Raw genomic sequence first — 23,431 nt, 5'->3', positions numbered from 1 at the left:
TTTAAAAAATGAACACGTATTCTATGTTCCTGAATGGGAATAGTTAACATTAATTTTCAACACTACCCAAGTTGATCAATAGATTCAAAGCAAACTCTTTCAAAAATCCAAACAATTTTGACGAAAATATAAAAGCTCCTTCTAAAATGTATCTTAAATATCAAAAAACACTAAATATCCTAAATATCCTGGGAAAGAAAGTGGAGAGTTGGAGGCATGACATTTCCTGATTTTAAAACCTACTACAAAGACAAAGTAAACAGAGGTATCACTAAATACAACACGCAGAAAGGAAGAGAATAGTGCATCAGCATGGAGAGCAGAGATAAAAGCTCTCATATTTATGGAATTTGATTGCACAATAATTTCTTGGATATGAAAGCAAAAGCTCAGTAGACTAAAGAAGTAGGTTCATCTTAAAGGGAAGTTTAGAGCAATGCAGGTCTATCGCAAAAAACAGGGAAATTATCAAGTAAGCAAGCTAACCTCCCACCCAAATGAATTAGAAAAACAAACAAAACCTAAAGTCGTCAAAGGAAATAATGAGGATCAGAAAGGAAATAACTAAAACAGATTTAAAAAATAGGAGTTCTCATGGTGGATCTGTGGATTAAGAACCTGATATAGTGTCCATGAGGATGTGGGTTTGATCCCTGGCTTTGATCAGTGAGTTAAAGAACTGACAGTGTCACAAGCAACAGATTAGAGGGCATATGCAGCTTAGATCCTGCATGGCTGTTACTGTGGTGTATATATAGGCTGGCAGCTGCAGCTCCAATTTGACCCCTACAAACAAAAGTGCAGAACCAGATGCCTTCACAAAAGAATTCTACCAAACATACAGAGAAGAACTTACACTAATATTTCTCAAATGCTTCCAAAAAATTGACAAGGAGGAATCACTCCCAAAGACAGTCTATAAACTCACCATCACCTTGATACCAAAACCAGTCTATGATACCACAGAGAAAAAAAAAATCACAGGTCAATATCTTTGATGAATAGATACAAAAGTTCTGCACAAACTACTAGTAAATAGAATCCAACAGCACATAAAAAAGATCATATACCGCAACCAAGAGGGACTCATCTCAACTTCACAAGCATAGTTTAACATACACAAAGCAATGAATGAGATACATACAACACATAAGTAAAGACAAAAACCATATGGCCATCCAGTTAGATGCAGAAAAAGCACTGGATAAAATTCAAAAAACTCTCATGTGAAACTCTTTTACCACATGGGTATAGAGGAACAGAACATAATAGAAGTTAGCTAGGACAACCTCACAGCCAATACAATATGCAACAGTGAAAAACTAAAAGCCTTCCCACCTAATAGGGTATAAGACAAAGATCTCCAATCTCACCTATTTTCCTCAACATGGTATTGGAATTCCTCAGCACAGCAAACAAAGACAAAGAAATAAAAGTATCAAAATTGGAAAAGGAATTCCCGTTATGGCACAGTGGAAACCAATTCAACTAGGAACCATGAGGTTGTGGGTTCGATCTCTGGCCTCATCCAGCGGGTTAAGGATTCGGCGTTGCTGTGAGCTGTGGTGTAGGTCACAGACACAGCTCGGATCTGGTGCTGCTGTGGCTCCAGCTTAGGCTGGCAGCTATAGCTCCAATTCGACCCCTAGCCTGGGAACCTCCATATGTAGCAGGTGCAGCTCTAAAAAGAAAAAAAAAAAAAAAAAAAAAGAATTCATTATGTTAAAATGGGAAAACATAAGTTCGTGTTGTGGCACAATGGAACCAACCAGGAACCATGAGGTTGCAGGTTTGATCCCTGGCCTCGCTCAGGGGTTAACGTATCCGCTGCTGCAGTGAGCTCTGGTGTAGGTTGCAGACACGGCTTAGATCCCGTGTTGCTGGGGCTGTGGTGTAGGCCAGCAGCTGTAGCTCCAATTTGATACCTAGCCTGGGAACTTTCATATGCCCTGGGTTCTGTCCCTAAAAAGCAAGTAAATAAATAAATAAATAAATAAATAATAAAGAAAGGAGTTCCCATTGTGGCTCAGTGGTTAACGAACCCGACTAGTACCCATGAGGATGTGGCTTTGATCCTGGCTTCGCTCAGTGGGTTAAGTATCTGGCGTTACTGTGAGCTATGGTGTAGGTTGCAGACACAGCTTGGATCCCACATTGCTGTGGCTGTGGTGTAGGCTGGCAGCTGTAGCTCCGATTAGACCCCTAGCCTGGGAACCTCCATATGCCATGGGTGTGGCCCTGAAAAAACAAATAAATAAAAATAAATAAATAAATAGAAATAAATAAATAAATGGGAAAGCAAACCAAAGCAATCTATAGATTTAATGCGATCACTGTTGAATTACCCATGACATTTTCATGGAACTAAAACAGATAATTCTAAAATTTAAAGGGGATCATAAAAGTCCCTGGATTGCCAAAACAATCCTGAGGGAAAATAATAAATCAGGAGGCAGAACCCTCACAGGCTTCAGAAAATAACAAAACTACAGTCATCAAAATAGTGTGGGCACATAAACAGATGTACAGATCAATAGGACACCTACACACCTATGGTCAATGATTCTTTGACAAGGCAAAAATATATAATGGGGAAAGCATGTATCTTCAGCAAGGAGAGCTGTGAAAGTTGGGCTGCTGCATGTAAATCAATGAGATTAAAAGACATCCTCACACCATGCACAAAAATAAACTCAAAATGGCTTAAAGCCTTAAATGCAATAAAATACATCATCAGACTCCTAGAAGAAATTATATTCTTTGACATGAATCATACAATTTTTTATTATTCATGTATAGTGGATTCACAATGTTCCTTCGATTTCTGCTGTAGAGCAAAGTGACCCAGTCACACATGTATGTACATTTATTCTTTTTCATATTATCTTTCATCATGTTCTAACCCAAGGGACTAGGCACAGTTCCCCACACTGTACTGTAAGACCCCATCACCCATTCATTCCAACTGTAACAGACTGCATCTGCCAACCCCAAACTCATCTGTCCCACTCCTTCCCACCACCCCCTGAAAACCACAAGTCTGCTCTCCACGTCCATTATCTGTTTCTGCGCTACAGACAGGATCATCTGTGCCATATTTTAGATTCCACATACTTACATGCCATATGGTATTTGTCTTTCTCTGACTTACTTCACTTAGTCTCAGAATCTCTAGTTGCATCCATGTGGCTGCAAATGGCATTATCTTGTCCTTTTTATGGCTGTGTAGTATTCTAACACATATATGTACAATTTCTTTCTGACATATTCATCTGTCGATGGACATTTAGGTTGTTTCTATGTCTTATATATTGCGAATAGTGTTGCAATTAACATAGGAGTGGATGTATCTTTTTCAATGAAAGTTTTGTCTGGATATATGCCCAAGAGTGGTATTGCTGGATCATAAAGTCATTCTATATATAGTTTTCTGAGGAACTTCTGTACTTTTTTCCATAATGGTTATATCAGTGTCCATTCCAACCAACAGTGAAGGAGGGTTTCATTTTCTGGGAGTTCCTGCCATGGCACAGCGGAAATGAATCCAACTAGGAACCATGAGGTTGCAGGTTCGATCCCTGGCCTCAGCAGGTTAAGGATCTGGCTTTGTTGTGAGCAGTGGTGTAGGTCACAGACGCAGCTCAGATCTGGTGTTGCTGTGGCTGTGGTATAGACGGGCAGCTACAACTCTGATTCAACCCCCAGCCTGGGAACCTCCATATGCTGCAGGCGGCCCTAAAAAAAGGCCATTTTCTCCACACCATCTCCAGCATTCGCTACTTGTAGGTTTGTTAATGATGGCCATTCTGACTAGTGTGAGGTGGTACCTCACTGTGGTTTGGATTTACATTTCGCCACTAATCAGTGATGTTGAGCATTTTTTCACAGGTCTACTGGCTAACCATATGTTTTCACTGCAGAAATGTCTACTTAGGCCCATTTTTCAATTCAGTTGTTTCTTTCTGTTGTTGAGTTTATGAGTTGTTTGTCTATTTGGAAAGTTAGGCCCTCATCTCTTGCATCGTTTGCAAAAATTTTCTCCTATGCTGTGGTCTGTCTTTTCCTTTTTAAATGGTTTCTTTGCTATGCAAAAGCTTTTGAGTTTAATTAGGTCCCACTGTTCTATTTTGTTTTTATTGACCTTACTCTAGGAGATGAATCAGACAAGATGTTGCTGTGATTAATGTCAAAGAGCAAAGAGTGCTCTGCCTGTCTTCGTTTAGGACTTTTATAGTATCTGGCCTTATCTGTAGGTCTTTAATACATTGAGTTTATTTTTGTATATGGTTTTAGATGGTGTTTTAATTTCATTCTTTTCCATGTAGCTGTCCAGTTGTCCTAGCACCAGTTATAGAAGACTGTCTTTATTCCACTTTATGTTCTTGCCTCCTTTGTCACAGATTTGTTGACCATAGGTGCTTGGGTTTATTTCTGGGCTTTTACCCCATTGCATTGAAGCATATTTCTGTTTTGGTGCAAGTACCATACTGTTATGGTAACAGCAGCTTTGTAATATAGTTGGAAGTCTGGGAACTTGATTCGTCCATTTCCATCTTTTTCTTTTTCAATATTACTTCGGCAGTTTGAGGTCTTTTGTGTTTTCATACACATTTTAAAATATTTTGTTCTCTTCCATGAAGAGTGTTCTTGGTAATTTGATGAGGATTGCATTGAATCTCTAGACTGCCTTGGGTAGTACAGTCATTTTGATACTACTGATTCTTCCAATCCAAGAGCATGGTGTATCTTTCCTTCTGTTTGTATCATCTATGTTTCTTTTCAACAGTGTCTTATAGTTTTCAGAATAAAGTTCTTTCGTCTCTTTAGTTAAGTATATTCCTAGGTATTTTATTCTTTCGGTGCAGTGATAAATGGGATGGTTTCCCTAATTCCTCCTTCTGATATTTCATTGTTAATACATAGAAATGCAATTGATTTCTAGGTGCTAATGAACAACCAATGAACCACTGAGGAAATTCAAAAGATACTCAGAGACAAATGACAATGAAGATACAATAATCCATAACCTACTGGGACACAGTTAAAGCAGTTCTTAAAACCAAAAGGTGGTTCTTTGGAAGGATAAACAAAATTGATAAACCTTTAGCCGGGCTCATCAAGAAAAGGGAGAGGGTTCAATCAATAAAATTAGTAATGTAAAAGGAGAAGTTTCTACTGACACCACAGAAATAAAAGGGGTAATAAGAGAACACTATGAGCAAGTACAAATAAAATGGACAACCTAGAAGCAAGGGACAAATTTGTAAGAAATTCTTACCAAAATACAACTGACCAAGACTGAATCATGATGAAATAGAAAAGATGATTTTCCACACACACAAAAAATTACAGTCCAATATCACTGATGAACATAGATGTGAAAATCCTCAACAAAATATTGGCAAACCACATCCATATATATTTCAAGGATTATACACCATGATCAAGTGTGATATATCAAGAATAATATCCACAAATCAGTGTGATACACCACATCACCAAACTGAAAAATAAACACTCTATGATCATCTCAATAGATCCAGAGAAAGCTTTTGACGAAATCCAACACTCATTTCTTTTTTTTTTTTTTTTTTTTGTGTGTTTTTGCCTTTTCTAGGGCCACTCTCACGGCATATGGAGGTTCCCAAGCTAGGGGTCTAATCAGAGCTGTAGCCACCGGCCTACGCCACAGCCACAACAATGCTTTCAGAAGATCTCAGCTTTCCCAAAGGGTAAGAAAATCTCCACAAACCTGGGTATGAAAAAAGAGAAAGAGAGAGAGAAAAGCCTCAGGATGGGAGTAGATCCCCTGGGTGTTGGGGAGAGCTGTGAAAGAGGAAAGTTTTCTGCACACAGGCAAGGCCCCTCACTGCAACTCCCCAACACTCATTTCTGATAAAAACACTCCAGAAAGTGGACATATAGGGATCCTAACTCAATATAGTAACAGATATATATGACAAACCCAAGGCTAACACCACTCTCAATGGTGATATACTGAAAGCATTTCCACTAAGATCAGGAAGACGACAGGATGTCTTTACCACTACTGTTCAACATAGTTTTGGAGGTCCTAGCAGTGGCAATCAGAAAAGAAAAAGAAATGAAAGGAATCCGAATTGAAAAAGAAGTAAAGGAGTTTCCATCGTGGCGCAGTGGTTAACAAATTCGACTAGGAACCATGAGGTTGCAGGTTCGGTTCCTGGCCTTGCTCAGTGGGTTAAGGATCCAGCGTTGCCGTGAACTGTGGTGTAGGTCACAGATGTGGCTCAGATCCCGTGTTGCTGTGGCTCTGGTGTAGGCCAGTGGCTACAGCTCTGATTCGACCCCTAGCCGGGGAACCTCCATATGTCACAGGAGTGGCCCTAAAAAAAGGCAAAAAGATAAAACAAAAAAAAAGAAAAAGAAAAAAGTAAAAGAAGTAAAAGTGTCACTGTTTGCAGATGGCAAACAAACTGTACGTAGAAAACCCTAAAGACACTACCGGAAAACTACCAGAACTCATCAATGAATTTGCAAAGCTGCAGCATATAATGTTTTCTTATGTCAGTCTTCCAAGGAAATAGAAATAAAAACAAAAGCCAAAAACAAAACAAAACAACAACAAAAAAAAACAGAGAGACAAAGAGAGAGAGATCTAATCACACTTACAGGCCTTTGCAAAGCAAAGCAAAGCAAAGCAAAGCAAACCATGTTAAAAAATAATAAACATTTGCTAGTCTTCTCTCGGGGAAGCAGAGGAAAGGAAGGGTATCCCTTTGCTAAATGCTGATAAAATTAAATTTTTAACATGTCTTATAATCTACCCATCATCATGGAGGCCAGTAGGGAAATATAAAAGCTCAACATGAAATTTTAAACAGTGATTCCAAGAGACTATAAAAGACATGGTTGCATAGGCACAACTTATGATCGCCATTTCCGTGGAATGAGGATACCTGGCTGTTCTACCTCTGGAGAGGAGAAAGTGGATGTTATACAGCAGAGATACTAAGAAATTCCATCTTGATAAATGAGGTTTTGATACATACGAAGTGGTTGCCTACATATGAGGAAAAAATAAAATAAGCTGCCTGATTCAAAACTGGAAAGCTGGAGGTCAGGGGCAACAAGGTGAAGAAGCAGGACATGGAACACGCTTTCTCTGACAAATATATCAAAATACATGACAATTATCTCCACAGTGATCAGAGAACATCTACTGAATGCTATCAGAAGATCTCAGCTTTCCCAAAGGATAAGAAAATCTCCACAAACCTGGGTATGAAAAAAGAAAAAGAGAGAGAGAAAAGCCTCAGGATGGGAGTAGAGCCCCTGAGTGTTGGGGAGAGCTGTGAAAGAGGAAAGTTTTCTGCACACAGGCAAGGCCCCTCACTGCAAGAGACCAGCTGGGACAGAGAAGGAGCTTCAGAGTCTCAGGAAACTGTAGCAACCAGTTTATAGAGGGCAAATGGAGAATACCTACAAGGTTCCTTGGTACTATTACCCAGCACACCACAGCCAGATTTGCTGAGCCTCCGAGGTGAGCCAGAGCAGGGTGCTGAGACTAAAGCTTCCAAGGTCAGATCCTAGAGAAACGAGGGGTTGGTTGTGAGGCGTCAAACTGAGATAGCTAGGGTAGAAAGCATCATAATCGAAGGAGATCAGGAAAAAGCCTGGGCCTGACAGAGAGGACTGGTGCCTTTGTTGGAGGGCAAGAAGAGAAGGCAGGGGTAGGAAAACCAGAGGTGCTTCTTTCTCCATACACAGGCTCTCAAGCCACAGGACACCACATGCTTGAGCTCTGGGGGCTGGTGATGCCACCACTGTCATCTCTGTCTCCAGGGGTTGGAGCAGACCTGCAATGAGGTACTCCTGAGCAAGCGATGGTCACTGCTGCCACCACCCCCACATGCCCAAAACTGTGATCAGGCACCAACCCCTCTGGCCCTTCCCCAGGAGTGCACACAGCTCCACTCCCAGTGCTGCCACTCTCAGGGGGCCTGTAACTGCCTCTGACTCCCTGAGAACTTGTATGGCCCACCACCACTGCTGAAGCACCAACCACTGCTCTTGACTCTCCAGGCGATTTTTACGGTGCTGCTGCCCCTGCACCTAATGAGACCAGGCAGCACCCTTGCCCCTATAACTGACATACCCATGATTGAGGCAGGTTCTAGAACAGTGCCAACAGTGTCCTCTGGGTACACACACAATGAGGAAAAGGTGACACAACAGGGCGGATTCACAGTGAACAGCTCAAGCAGAGGATTACTCAGTGGCTCTTTTCTCAGGTGGACTGCTGCAAACCCCCCTACCTCACACTGCAGATCAGATTCACAGTTCTGAAACAGTTCCTACTCCAACAACAGGGAGCAGACAGGGCAGTGAAAAAAAAAAAAAAAGAGCACACAGAAAGCTTTGCTCAGTCAGGTCAATACAATCTCAAGTACACTGCCTATCAAGAGGATAAAAGCAATAATATGCTGTGGAGAGCTGACAGGCTGCCTAAAATCATAATGAATTGACAGCCACCAATCACAGGTCACAGGTCACAGCCCTGACCACCAGGGGGGCAAAACCCAGTTCTAACCACCAGTGGGACGGTACCAGTTCCTCCAACCAGGAAGCCTGCATGAGCTGCTGGGCCCAACTCACCCACCAGAAAGAAGGCAGACACCAAAAACCAGAGGAATTCAATCCCCGCAGTCTGTGGAAAGAAGGCCACAGCAGAGAAAATTACACAAAATGAAACAACCAAGAAATATGCTTCAAAGTAACAAGATAAAAACTGCAAAACCAATTCAATGAGGGGAACTAGGCAACCAACCTATAAAAGAATAATGATAGTTAGAATGATCTAATATCTCAGGAAAAGAATGGATACACAGATCAAGAAGTTACAAAAAATGTTTAACAGAAAAAGATAGAATATTTAAGGAACAACAAACAAAAATGAATAATACAATAACCAAAAGGAAAACTACACTAGAAGGAATCAATAGCACAATAGCTGAGGCAGAGATGAATTAGTGAGGTGGAAGACAGAGGAGTGGAAATCAATGCCATGGAAAAGAATAAAAAGAAATGAGGATTGTCTATGACACAACACTAAATGTACCAACATTCACATCACAGGGATCCAGGACAAAAGAAAGGGCCTGAGAAAATATGTGAAGAGATTATAGCTGTAAACTTCCCTAATAGGGGAAAGGAAACACTCAGTTAAGTAGAGCAAGCACAGAAAGCACCATACATGATAAACTCAAGGAGAATCACATCAAGACACATATTAATCCAATTGACAAAATTTAAATACTGGGGAAAAACAGTAAAAGCCACAAGAGAAAAGCAATAAATAGCACAAAAGGTAATTCCCATAAAGTTATTAGCTGATTTTTCAACAGAAACTCTATAGGCCATGGCAAGATATAGTCATACTGATGAAAGTGAAAAACCTTTAAACAAGATTACTCTACCCAGCAAGGCTCTCATTCATATTTAACAAAGAAACTCAAAACATTACAGACAAGCAAAAGCTCAAAGAATTCAGCACCACCAAGCCAGCTTTACAGCAAATGCTAAAGGAACTTCTTAGGTGAAAAGCAAGAAAACCCAAAAGTAGAAACTTCTTGATCAATGAGAAAGCTCACCAGTAAAGGCAAACATAAAATAAAAATAGGGATTCATCCACAGACAAATATGATATCAAAACAAGAAATCATTGGAAGAGGAGGGAATGAATGTGGAATATTAAAAATGCATTTGAAATTAAAATTCTTAAAAACAATTTTACATACAACTATAATAATGCTGAATGTTTTTTCCTACCAAAAAAGGATATAATTAAGTGTATTTGAGGGCTACATTTAGGAAGGTGCATTATGCTTTGATAAAGTTATTTAGTCTGAACCTTCTAGGGTCATTTTTGAAGTTTCCTTGGGATTGGACATTTAAAAGCAGAAAGCATATACTATCTGTCCCCACTGCTCCTGGAATTTTGGCACCAAATTCCAGTGTTTCCACAACCCTCCTCACTCACTTCTGATTAGATGAAGAAACAGAACTTGAAAGAAAAGCTTAACAAAGAGTTACTTAGAGGAGTTCCTGCCATACAACAGCGGAAACAGATTTGACTGGGAACAATGAGGTTGCAGGTTTGATCCCTGGCCTCGCTCAGTGGGTTAAGGATTTGGCAGTGCCGGGAGCTGTGGTGTGGGTTGCAGACGTGGCTCGGATCTGGTGTGGCTGTGGCTGTGGCATAGGCCAGTAGCAACAGCTCCGATTAGACCCCTCGCCTGGGAACCTCCATATGCTGGAGATGAGGCACTAAAAAGATGGGGAAAAAAAAAAGGTTACTTAGAAATGTGCACAGCCTTTCCTAGAACTCAAAATACATGGAAAAACAGCCAGGTAAGACTTCCCATTGTGGCTCAGAGGAAATGAATCTGACCAGTATCCATGAGGACAGGACATGGGTTCAATCCCTCACCTCACTCAGTGGGCTAAGGATCTGGCATTGCTGTGGGCTGTGGTGTAGGTCTTGGACCAGGCTTGGATCCCTTGTTGCTGTGGCTGTGGCAGCTACACCTCTGATTCAACCCATAGCATGGGAACCACCACATGCCCTGGGTGCAGCCCTAAAAAGACAAAAAAAAAAAAAAAAAAAAAAAAAGAACAGCAGGACATACAGGTCCTCACAGGTCAAGACCAGGATTCTGGCTCTCCATGTGGATGAGAGAGAGAATCTTTAATGGTAAAGGAGAACACATGGAGGTTTAAGGAACACAAGATTTAGGCAGCAGATGTCACTCTAAGACAGCAACAAAAAATAAACCTGTGTTTCTCAAAAAACAGTGCCATTGAAGCAGATCTTCCCAAAGCATACTGTAAGGTTCTTCCTCTGCCATCTGCTTCATCCATGCACACATACCTAGCTGTATGGCTATTGTCTCCATTCCCTTCACATCCCAAGGATCTTTTTTTGCTCCAACAAGGGAACCAGGTCTGGCTTATAGATAACATATTCTGTTCATTTGAAAGGAAAACATAAGTTTTCCTGGAGATTCACCAAAATCCAATCTAGGATTGGACTCAGGTGAAAGAGATGGCATTTGGGAATGTTAGAACATTCTAGATATTAATTTCTCCACATATTGTCCTTTGAAAGCACATTTAAGACCCTAAGTGACAGGTAAAAGTCAGTTCCTCTGTTCCCCGCCTAAGTACTACTGAGTCAAAAGTAAAGGATACAAAACTGATTTTAAGATGCAGGCAGCACTCTCTTATACATATGACCTTCCAGAACTGCAAATAATTTAAAGTGAAGGATGCAGATTTCCTCAAGTAGGAGTTCAGTTAGAATGACGATGCATCATTATGAAGCCTTTGTAACTGTACCCACAAACTCTCAATTATTCCTAAAATGTTGGGGTATGAAAATCTATTATACGATCAAGAAAACGGCAGCAGACATTCTGCAAATGGAGGATCCCACACCCAGTGGGGAGAAAAGGAATTCTAGAAGGAAGAGGTTCTCACCCAAGGAGACCAGGTGCTTATAGATCTCTATCATCACATCTCTGTACAATTCCCGTTGACGAAGGTCCAAACATTCCCACTCCTCTGGAGAGAAATCGATGGCCACATCCTCGATTGTCAGCAGTCCCTGAAATGAAAAGGGCACATTCCATGTGGCCACAGGTGAGTTCATTATGTGACTCAGGATGAAAACAGCAAGTCAGAAGAAATGGTTTTGATTTTTTTAATGTCTTGAAACATTCAATAATACATATTTGAAACAGTACTATTTTCTACCATATTTCTAACTCCCTGAAAAGGGGATGACAAGGGATCCATAGAACTGCTATAACAAGGTGAACCTCCATAGAACAGTAATTAGAAAATGATGATTAATATTCCCACAGACACAGGCATTTTTGAGTGTTTATACTAGATAACATCTGTGTATTTCTCAGAGGGAAAATCCACAGTGAGGTAGAAATAGACCTCTTAATTCTGAATGAGTATGTAAGTACACTAGAGAGGCTATCAAAACTGATTCCCATCGTGGAATGGTGGTTAACGAATCTGACTAGGAACCATGAGGTTGTGGGTTCGATCCCTGCCCTTGCTCAGTGGGTTAAGGATCCGGCGTTGCCGTGAGCTGTGGTGTAGGTCACAGATTCGGCTCAGATCCCGCGTTGCTGTGGCTCTGGCATAGGCCGGCAGCTACAGCTCCGAATGGACCCCTAGCCTGGGAAACCTCCATATGCCATGGAAGCAGCCACAGGAAAGGCAGAAAGACAAAAAAAAAAAGAAAAAAAAAAAAAAGAGTCAGCCTTTCTTAATAACATGGAGAATAATTTCTACTTTTTTTTTTTCCAGAGCTTTATGAGGGATTCAAGCCTACTAAGCTCACCTATTTATCTGTTCATTTTCTTTCTTTCTTTTTTAATTATTATTTTTGTCTTTTCTAGGGCCACACTCAAGGCATATGGAGGTTCCCAGGGTAGGGGTCTAATCGGAGCTGTAGCTGCCAGCCTATGCCACAACAACGCCAGATCTGAGCCGTGCCTGCGACCTACACCATAGCACATGGCAATGCTGGATCCTTAACCCACTGAGCAAGGGCAGGGATCGAACCCGCAACCTCATGGTTCCTAGTCAGATTCGTTAACCAGTGAGCCACAACAGGACCTCCAATCTGTGCATTTTCTTAATCCTATTCCAAATAGAATATGCTGCATCCAGATGTAAAATAATCACTACATTTGCACCAGCTTCCCTCAAACCCCAACATGGAACCCATTCCAATGGGATCTTGCATACCAATGCCTTCCCATGTTGATGTCTCAACACTTGAAATGTAATGATTCACAGTAACAATTCATGCTCCACAGGGAGCCTGGATGCAGACAATGGTGAAAAGGCTCTGGGGCAGAGTGAGAGTATTTTTAACAGCTGATCATGACTATCCTGAGTGTACAAGAAAAAGGTATTTGAGAACAACCTCACTAGGCAAGAATATCAGAAGGAGAGAATTCATGATTCTTACATTCTCAATTCATGGCATTTCAGGAGGAAAAGCAGACACAGACTCTAATCTAGGACAGGACGGTTACCTGAGAAGCTGCCATTTCCTCCTCTTCTTCTTCCAGCTCTGGGTCACTTTCTCATCAATACTGTGTTGAGGAATCACATCAGCATCTTGAGAATACACCATCAAAGGTAAAAGCTCTTTCCCCTGTGCCCACCATGCCCACAAGCTGTACTTCCAAGACCAACTCTGAAATGCTGAAAAAGCCAAACTCTCCAGTCCTTTCAGAACTCTCTCAGAAAAGATTCAGAAACAATCACTTCCAACATGGAGAACAAAGTGAGTTTGTTCCTTGTTGGCTATATGTGTTCATCCCCATACAGATGTCCCAACATTCAGTTCACATAGGGTACAGGGGCCCGCACTGACTTTTCCCTTCCAAACCCCTGTGGAGCAGACTCTGTTGCCTCTCTTTGGGATAAAGTTTGGTCCGAACTCCCACAAACAATGCAGGAGCTCACATGCTCATGTCCCTGGCCTCACTATAGAATCATCTGGAGCTCTTAATAAAACAACACTGATGCTTCCTTAGGACCAAGAGACAGGGTCTCTGGGAACACACACGTGATGCTATTTCTTAATACTGGTCATGGGATCACATCAGGGTTGTATGAGGTTTTGCTCTAAGAATTCTTCCAAAATTACCATGAGTCTTAGGCCTTTTCATCCCATTCCCTCCCAGGGCCACAGGGATTCACAAAATTGTTTGCTGCATGACCACCTGTTTGCAGGTAAGGGAGCCTCCACCTTCAGAGACCAGGAGCTTGAAGCTGTTTCCATTATAGAGCAAATCTTTCTATTTTTTTGTGTGGCACCCAAAAGAGCCAAAGGGATCCTTAGAGAGGTGAACAAGCTGGAGGCATCTCACAACCTGACTTCACACTATATTGCAAAGCTTCAGTCACCAACACAAGCACTGGCAGAAAAACAAGTGCCCAGACCAGAGGAACACCAGAGAGCCAGAACTAAACCCTCATGGTGGGGGTCAGTTAACTTTGGACAAGGGGACAAGGACCTTGGGGAAGGACAGTCTCCACTGAAAACTGTGCTGGGAAACCTGGCCTCCTCTACCTACCACAGCTGTCTCTACCACACAGAAATCCAGCCAAAACCCCAGTTTTCCACATGGAGCCCCTCTTGTGTCCTCTGAAGACAGACACCCTCAGCAGTCAGTCCCACCCAGGAAGCTTCTCACCACGTTTCCTCAGTTCTCCTCCTAGGGTCACCTCGATCCTCTGGAAACCCAGCTCCCATCTGTGCAGACACAGCCCCCCCGCCATGTCCTGAAGCCAAAACCCCCAGAATCCAAAGACAGAGCTTTGATAGCAGAGAGGGGGGCCGGCTGGTCTCAGCTAAAGCCCAGGCAGTGCCAGAGTACACACAACTCTGCCTAGCTGCCAGCAGAGCCCTGCCAACCAGGCCCCTGCAGGCACCCTGGGTCACAGAGGAGGGCCTGCCCTCTCCCCACCCCCGACCCCACCTCCCCTCTGTGGGAAGTATAGGCCACGCCCCCTCCTCAGAGTCGCTGGACACAGCGCCCCCTCCTGGCAAAATGGCTGAATCCCTTCCACCTCCATTGAGGCACACGGAAATGGAGACAATATCCAACAACTTCTCCAAAAAGAGTTAAGGAATGATTCCTTGGCAACCATTTGGCATGAAATGAACACAGGCACAACTTTACAACTTACACTCAATTCACTCACAATTACTCATAGACAAACTGTAAAGGCAAAACTATTAAAATCATACTATACAGAAGAAAATCAACATGAGCTTGGGTTTGGACATGGTGCTCATGACCTTTCAGTTTTCACATGCAACACAAAAAGGCAGACCAGAAAGCAAAACAAGGAACACTGTGGACTTTATAAAATTAAAGATTTCTACTCGGTTGAGACCTTCATTTAGAAAGCCAACAGACAAGTATCACTCAACTATACTGCCTACTGCCCCTTCATACACCCACTGCATCCTATGCTTCCCTCTAGTTCCACCTCAAAGTACCTTCTATTTGTCATATTTGATAGGTTCACATTTATTCATATTTGATGACATATACAAAAAAAAACATTTAAGGTAAAAACAAGGGCTTATTCACTCCAGCATTAGTGACTTTCGTCAGTGAGAACAGACAAAACACATTCTGAGAGGTAGCAATACCTCAAGAATTAGGTCAGCATCCAAGCGGACCACTGAACTAGCTAGATGTCCTTGCCAAATTAACTTCTGAGATTCAGTTCTCAAGAATGGAAGGCACATGTCACAGCACCTGGCATTTAACACATTGACAATAAAATGAAAGACTATCTCATAAAACTTCAAAAGCTTGAGTTCCCTGGTGGCCCAAGATCCAGCATTGTCACTGCTGCATGTCAGGTCACTGCTATGGCACAGGTTCCATCCCTGGCCTGAGAACTCACACATGCCTAAGCAAAACCAAAAATCTCTCAAAAACTCTTAGAAAAAAAAAAAGCACTGATAATTTAACCTAAAAGCTGCTGTTTCATCAAAGCTGCCTAAATATTCATTGACAAGCAAAAGGCACTAAGTTACACAGTTCTTTCCAAGCCAATCTCCGTACCCACCAACACTACTTGTTATAAGAGCTATGGACTAAGACTGCAGGGACTTTTAAACCTTAACACTTTCAAATGGGTACCTGTGAGTAGGGTAAGGAAGATGGAGAATAAATGGGTCTTGAGGGGAGGTTTCAGAGAGTGGTCAGAGATTAGAAAATGAAGGCTGATGAAAGTTTTAAGAATCTTGCCTTGGGAGTTCCCGTGGTATCACAGCAGAAACCAACCTGACTATGAACCACAAGGTTGCAGGTTCGATCCTTGGCCTCCCTCAGTGGGTTAAAGATCTGCCATTGCCATGAGCTGTGGTGTAGGTCTTGAGTGGTGTGGCTGTGGCTTAGGCTGGCAGCTGTAGCACCAATATGACCCTGAGCCTGGGAACCTCCATATGCTGTGGGTGCGGACCTAAAAAGCAAAATAAATAAATAAGTAAAAATATAAATAAATATAAATTAAAAAAAAAAAAATCTTGTCTAGAGTTCCCATTGTGGCTCAAGGGTAACAAACCCAACCACCATCCATGAGGATGTGGGTTCTCCCTGGCCTCTCTCAGTGAGTTAAGGATTCAGTGTTGTCATGAACTAGATGCAGGTGGCAAAAGTGGCTTGGATCCTGTGTTGCAGGCCAGCAACTTAGCTCCGATTTGATGCCTAGCCTAGGAACTTCCCTATGCCCTGGGTGTGGCCCTAAAAAGAAAAAAAAAAAAAAAAAAATTAAGAAAGGTTGTTTTTCTTGTTGTTGCTTTTGTTTTTTAGGGTCCTGCATGAAGGTTTTCAGGCTAGGGAGGTAGCCACTGATCTTCGCCAAAGCCATATCAAGGCTGAATCCTTAACCCACTGTGCAAGGCCGGGGTGGAAGGGGCAACATCAAGGATACTAGTCGGGTTCATTAACTGCTAAGCCAAAAGGGCATTTCCAGAACGGATGTACTGAAAATGGATTCTAGTACAATGCAAAGAAACTAACAAGGCACTCAAGCACAGGTGTTACTGTGCCCCCTTTTCCCAAGCATACCTGCAAACCAGTCTGCCCAATGTGTCAGGACCAAGTCATTAAGTAAACCAACAAGAAGTGCACAGAACCAGCTTGGCAGGCACTGCTACCGCCCCAATTCAAGCTACCCACGTCTCTTCCTGTATTAAAAGCATTTTCTACTACCATTATCTTCCAACTTAAAAACCTTCCATTGGTCCTTTATTACATTCAGAAGGTAAATGTCCAACCTTGGCTTGCATCCTAAATACTTGGGAAGACTGCAGGACCACATGCCCAGTTTCTAAGTCTGCAGTTGACGGGGCAGGCCTGAGGACGGTGGTTTGCGCAAAACAAACCTTAACAGGCCCAGCGAGGCAGGCAGTGTAGGATTCCCCGGCCAGCTTCCCCTCCTCCCCTTCCCTACACGGAAAGGCGATTCCCAAACTGTGGGCCACAGCACTACTTCACACATCTAACGCCGACCCCACCCCGGACCCCAGAGTTTGGAAAGACCCAGGGAAATGCAGCGAGGCCGGGGTCAGCTAAACCCCGGGCCCTTCCTCGTGACACCCACTCACCTGCAGCGGTTCACCCCCGCCCCGCCAGGAGCTAGGAGTCTAAGAGATAAAGACCCCGCCCCAAGCGGAGATCCCGGGATGCCCCGCGAGGTCTTCGCGTAGTGATTGGCGGCCCCCGACCCCGGAAGTGGGCGGGGCCAGCCTGTGCCGGCTCAGTGACAGAGGCGGGGCCCGAAAAGACCTGAACCAGAGGGTGGGTAGGAGGTGCTTCTGAAGTGGTCGGAGCTAAGTAGGCTTCTGCGGATCATCCGATTCCGGAGCAACATTTACCTGTTATTCCTGAGTAAATTGAGGATCCAAGTAAGGTCGTGGTCCCTGCGAAAAGCGTCACCGTTACCTCCTGCTTCTCACGACTTCCGGGATCCTGGTGAGCAGTGCGGGCGGGGCCGTTGTGTGCCCTGACCGCAGGATCCCTTGCTCATGGGGGTGTGAATGGGTGGATCTGCCCTATCCTAGGGTTTGGGCCCCGCCCTGAGTTCCCCAGACCTCTCCTGAGGAAGTGACAGAGGGTAAAAGTGGTCCAGGAAGGCAGTAAGGAAGCCCTGCAGCTGAGGAACTTGGCACCCAAGGAACAAGGACCTTAGTGCGACCCTCGGAAAGCAGGCAGGTACAGGAAGAAGACCAGGTGAAGAAGGCCTTGTTGAGGCTGAGCTGACTGGCCTGGAGCTGCTGCAAGATCTTTAAAGGAGAAGTTAGGATGTGGGCTTTATCACTGCAAAGGACATCCAGTGAAGCATTTTTAACCGTTGATGCAGTGTGTCGTGTTATGTAATATTTGAATTTTGAAAGGATGACAGGCAAGCAATGAGGTCCTGTTGTATAGCACAGGTAACTATATCCAATCACTTGTGATGAAACATGATGAAGGATAATATGAGAAAAAGAATGTATGTACATATATATATACATGGCGGGTCAATTTGCAGTACAGCAGAAATTGACAGAACATTGTAAATCAACTGCACTTTCATTTAAAAAATTAAAAGTAGAAAAAGAAAGGATGACCTGCTACAATTCAGGAGATAGTCTTTTGGTGCCTTCAGGAAGTCCAAGGATTGTGCCTGGTGGGCAGGCAAATACAGCTCTGAGACTCTTTAGCAGGTGTTACAGCTGTGGTTCCTAAACCTTCTGAATTGCTGATGACAGCAGCTTCCCTTCTTTTTGTTGTTCTTTTACTGTGGGGTGAGTGTGTGGTTTTAATTTATATGTGCTCCATGGTACAAAACAGGAGTCCCTATCAGAGTTCTGATGTACAAAACTTAAGACAGAAGCCCACTCCCCGTGACACTGAATCCTGAAAATCTGGCCCTGCTATGCAGGATACAGCAGAATTGAGCAGGATGGAGCCAGCCTACCTGCTACATCATTAGCTTGCAGTAAATTCTTCCTCTGGACCCATTGCTTTTAAGAATTACCATTGTGTTTCCTACAAGACAACTTCAGAAGTTATCTTGCTTTCGTCCTTAGCCCTCCTCTGTAAGAACTGAAAGTGTTCTATAGTTATCAGTGATTTAATTTCTGAGGAATGGAATATTTTTATGTGTTGCTCTCTGAGATGCTTTATAGTCTTGAGCTCTGGCTGGTCCAACTTGTTTTAGCATGTTGCTCATCCTCTCTTTCCCCTTTGCTACATATATGGGAAGACCTGCAAAGACACAACAAACCTTTACTCTGTAGTGTAAAACATGTATATATGTGGGCATGTCTCTGTGCATACATACATATGCACACTTATGATAACTAAGAATGCCTGTTTCTGTTTCCCACAGAAATGAGATTTAGAGGGAACACGACTAAATATCCTACCTTGTTTTGTACCATTTGTGAAGTTTAAAAAAAAAAAAAAAAAAAAAAAAAAAAACTAAAATGCATGGCCTTTCTGTGCCACTTGAAATTAACTTTTTAAAGTGAAAAGGCCAAGGTTTGTTTTTTTTTTTTTGATAGTTATTTTTAGAATAGTTAAAATATTCTGTATGAAAATGATGATAAATCAAAGAAAGAATTTTATTTTATGCAGGTACTCTTTTCTCTTTTTAAAAAAAATTAGTAAACAGTAATTTTCAAAAGTCCCTGAAAGGAGATGAGAGAAACTTGGGAGGGAATGAATCCAAAGTTTGTTGAAAGGAGTGTGAGTTGTACAAACAGAGAAATACAAAGTGTTCTGATTAAGTAAGCTGAAGTGGGGATCTGTATGCTGCCTCCAGAGGTTAATAGAACATACAGTGAGGCCAAACAACTGAAACACTGCAGTTTGAAGCAGAGAAAGATTTATTGCAGAGCCAAGCAAGAATGAAAGTTTCTGGTACTCAAAAACCCCGAACTCCTCAGTGGTTTGGAGTGAGAAGTTTTTTATAGATAAAAGACAGGCTGAGGGCTGTAGGATATATGACTTTCTTCTGATCCGTTGGTAAGCTTCCAGGGAAATCTTTTGCTCGGCCTGAAGTTATCATCCTCCACGTGGGTGGGAACCTTAGTTCCTGCAGAATAATTGAAAGATATTGTTATGTATATTCCTTGAGGGAGAACCAGAACACTAACCCAAGACTGCACTGTTGTTTCTTGACTGAAAGGAGTCAAGAAACGGGAGTTTTGGCATTCCCTCTCTTCCCTGACTAGCAAAACCCATTCAGCAGAAATCTTTCTTCACTTTTTCATTTACAGATCACAAAAGCATTTTTTATTCCATTACCAAATATGTGGCTTAAATAGGGAGTTTATAACTTCTATTGTACCCTAGTGCTTGAGAACACATTTTGGAAAGCCCTTAGCTTTGTATCCCAACTGTATTTACTTAGCTGTGGGATTGTAGATTACTCTCATTTTCTTACTTCTTGTTTCCTCATCCCAAAATGGGCAAAATGATACTTAATTTCATAAAGTTCTTGGGAAAGCAATTTGCAGAGGCAGAACTTATTTCCTTCCTCCTTCTCTTCCTTTCTAACAGCTGTACTTTTTTGTCATTGTCTATTTTTTTTCTAAGACCGTACCCACTGCATATGAAAGTTCCCAGGCCAGGGGTTGACTAGGAGCTGTAGCTGCTAGCCTATACCACAGCCACAGCAACGCCAGATCACAGCCACATCTGCGACCTACACCAGCGCTCACGGCCATCCCAGATCCTTAACCCACTGAGCGAGGCCAGGGATTAAACCCGCATCGTCATGGATACTAATTGAGTTCGTTACTGCTGAACCATAATAGGAATGCCCTAACAGGTAAACTTCTAAAATAAAATTAATTATAAAGAATAAAAAAATAAAGAGGCTCAGACACAACAGAAACAGAACTCCAAAAATTACAATATGAGTAACACTCATTCACAACTCATTAAAGTGTTTAAACAGAAAACACTATTTTTAAAAGTAAGATTGCAAGTTTAGAACATTTATTTTTCAAAGCTGATCTTATTAAAACATTTTTTCCAAATGCTGAAGAATTGGAATTATTTTTGTTTTGGTTTACTTGTAGTAGTTGAACATTTCATGACATGGCTCAGTTTATACAAGTTCTATTTAGTTAAGCATAACAGAGTTGTGAAACACAAAGCTTTTTTCTACAGTGCACTCTGAAAGAAGAAAATAGTGTGCAAACTAACATAGTAACACATTCTCACAGGAAACATTACATTAAAAGTACAAAAAATTAGAACTATGTACCAAAATATTTTTTGCTCTTAGTTAATACTAATTTTAAAACTTCGAAGAGTTCCTGTCGTGGCGCAGTGGTTAACGAATCCATCTAGGAACCATGAGATTGTGGGTTCGATCCTTGGCCTTGCTCAGTGGGTTAAGAATCCAGCGTTGCCGTGAGTTGCAGTGCAGGTCGCAGTCTCAGCTCGGATGCTGTGTTGCTGTGGTTGTGGCATAGGCCTACAGCTACAGCTCTGATTGGACCCCTAGCCTGGGAACCTCCATACGCTGTGGGAGCAGCCCAAGAAATGGCAAAAAAAAAAAAAAAAAAAAAAAAAAAAAAAAAAAAAAACTTTGAAGAATATTATATGGCCACTTGCATAGCAAGTGCCACAAAATAGTTGATATAAGGTATATAAGAACTTGCAAAAAAAATAGAGTATTGTAATAATCTTAAAAGTGTCAAGTTAGGAGATGTTGTAGTTAGTTCTTGTGGATTCGTAGTGTACAATCAGATGGCATCCTTCTGGAGGACATTGATAGGACTTTTCTGCAGAGCAGTTGATAGGGGCCAGAGCCTCACATTATCAACCCCACTGTCTTACCAAGACTCCATGGTATACAATTGTATTATTTTATAATAGGATGATAGTTGATATAAAAAGAATCCATAACTAGAATCCAGTGTTCTTTCCAGGATCACTCTGGCCTCATGGAATCCAAGAATGGAAGATGGGATCTTGATCTGGAGTTTAGGAAGTGAAGTCATGTGGTGAAGTGAGAACAAAGAGAAGAAACAGAGAACTGAATTCAGGCTATAATGAGCTAAAACAAGGATCTAGTTATTGACAGAACTAGAATTCTTAATTTTTTTCTTTTGCCTCAGTCTCTGACATTGGTCTGCTCACACTATGTTTATCTAAAATTTGCTATTTTGTTCATCATGCATTATTTTGACGTTTATTTTTTTAATAGCATTAAGGAGTTCCCATGGGTATTGAGGGTTAAGGATCAGCATTGTCACTGCAGTGGTGACAGTTCAACCCCTGGCCTGGGAACTTCCCCATGCTGCAAGTGTAGCAGGAAAAAAAAAATGGCATTAAAACTGCTATTACTTATCTTGATTACTGATGTTTTGGACATAGTCTTTAATTTTGTGCCGTCATATTCTAGTCCTGGCCCTGGGAAGGAGAGTGAAGATGGTGAAGGTGATGCAGGTGCCTCATACCCCTGAGAGAAAAGTTATATTTCTTCCCCTTCTTTTTGAAATGAATACTTTGAAATTGAACAGCTTAAATCCTTCCTTGTCCTTTTTGGGGACTTAGTTACACCCTAAACACAATCACCCATAAGCTAAAGCTGAGCAGAATTGCCTGTGGGTTAAAGTTTATTAGCACATGATGTCTTTCAGGAACTTTCCTAGTTTGTTCTAATCTCTGACCAATATGCCCTTTTCACAAGTACTATTATTCTAGATGATAACCCAGAAGACCTCCATCATGTTCATTCTAAGATCTTCTGACTCCAGCTTTGATGACTAGGATTCCCCCAAAGAAACAAGAATGCATGTTTGTCCCAATCCTGATTCCTATCTGAAAAACTGTTTTTCTCCTTTTTGCTATAAAACTCCTTGCAATTCATTCTAAGGGGATGGGGGGGGGGGCACAGTCTTTAAGGCATTAGCCTGCTTTGCCTCTCCTTTGCCTGGCAAAGCAATAAAGCTTTTTTTTTTTTTTTTTTTAACTCCTTTACCCAAAACTCTGTCTCTGCTTTTCAATTCAGCACCAGCAGACAGAGGCCAAATTCCATCAATAAAGGAACCAAAGCCTTCACCAGTTTCAGAGTTTGGAAAGGCCTGAGCCCAGAAAGCACCAATCACATTTACACCTTTTCTATGGTCCACTTCTCTCTACCCGCTCCATGGTCTCAAATTGGGGTGACACCATTACTTCTGTTGCCCTTCACCATCTTTTTTTTTTTTTTTTTTTTTTTTTTTTTTGGTCATTTTAGTGCCACACCTGTGGTATATGGAAGTTCCCAGGCTAGGGGAATCAGAACTGCAGCTACCGGCCTACACCACAGCCACAGCAATGGGAGATCTGAGCTCTGTCTGTGACCTACACCACAGCTCATGGCAATGCCTTATCCTTAACCCACTAAGAGAGGCCAGGGATTGAACCCACATCCTCATGGATACTACTTGGGTTCCTTCCTTACTGATGAGCTACAATGGGAACTCCTGCCCTTTACCATCTTGATTAAACTCTACAACATTTCTTTTCCTTTGTGTCCTGAACATGTTAGAAATGGCAAAGAACTTTTATTAGAAAAATACAATCACCAAATCACACAGAACGGTAATGGTAAAGTTCAAAGGACACATATTTTGACACTCTTGGTCTCACCCTTGACCTTGCCAGTGAATAAAATAGGGCTTCACTCTCATGGATTTGTTCCAGTATGCCACTTTTAGCATACCTGCCACTGTTCGTTGAGTTTTTTACAATTTGGGAGTATCTTTGCCTTTCCTCTGGCAATCTTGAATGAAGTAAATCATCTGCAGTGGCAGAGTATAGCAGGGCTGATGTTTCTT

General features: G+C 42.0%; 2 protein-coding genes and 1 long non-coding RNA gene across 16 annotated transcripts in view; 1 reads left to right on the top strand and 2 right to left on the bottom strand.

Annotated features, from left to right (window-relative positions):
• The window catches only part of LOC100519853 (zinc finger protein 525-like), a 38,519-nt gene extending 20,925 nt beyond the window's left edge, over positions 1–17,594 (bottom strand). For 7 of the 11 annotated variants that reach the window (XR_002346656.1, XR_002346657.1, XR_002346660.1 and 4 more), the window contains exons 1-3: positions 17,210–17,325; positions 13,104–13,163; positions 11,521–11,647 (exon numbers count right to left, since the gene is read on the bottom strand). Coding sequence is in view for 3 of the 11 variants with exons in the window: in XM_013978713.2 (XP_013834167.2) it covers positions 11,521–11,647; positions 13,104–13,118 (142 nt within the window). In the remaining 8 variants the exon portion in view is untranslated. Of the gene's footprint in view, positions 1–5,598; positions 5,753–11,520; positions 11,648–13,103; positions 13,189–17,209; positions 17,326–17,479 lie in introns of those variants that run through there. The other 4 variants (XR_002346662.1, XM_021101315.1, XM_021101314.1 and 1 more) reach the window with 4 other exon arrangements.
• Positions 17,360–23,431, top strand: part of LOC102159863 — a 48,084-nt gene continuing 42,012 nt past the window's right edge. For all 4 annotated transcript variants that reach the window (XR_001298304.2, XR_002346664.1, XR_001298301.2 and 1 more), the window contains exon 1: positions 17,360–17,576. This is a non-coding gene — a long non-coding RNA (uncharacterized LOC102159863). The remainder of the gene's footprint in view (positions 17,577–23,431) is intronic.
• APELA (apelin receptor early endogenous ligand) overlaps positions 19,455–23,431 on the bottom strand; it is a 33,255-nt gene continuing 29,278 nt past the window's right edge. Inside the window, exon 3 of the mRNA XM_013978711.2 lies at positions 19,455–19,686. The gene's annotated coding sequence lies outside the window, so the exon portion shown is untranslated. The remainder of the gene's footprint in view (positions 19,687–23,431) is intronic.

Source organism: Sus scrofa, chromosome 8, assembly GCF_000003025.6.
Source record: "Sus scrofa isolate TJ Tabasco breed Duroc chromosome 8, Sscrofa11.1, whole genome shotgun sequence".
NCBI lineage: Eukaryota > Metazoa > Chordata > Mammalia > Artiodactyla > Suidae > Sus > Sus scrofa.
Note: the sequence above shows the minus strand (reverse complement) of the source record. Positions and strands in the feature narration are given on the sequence as shown.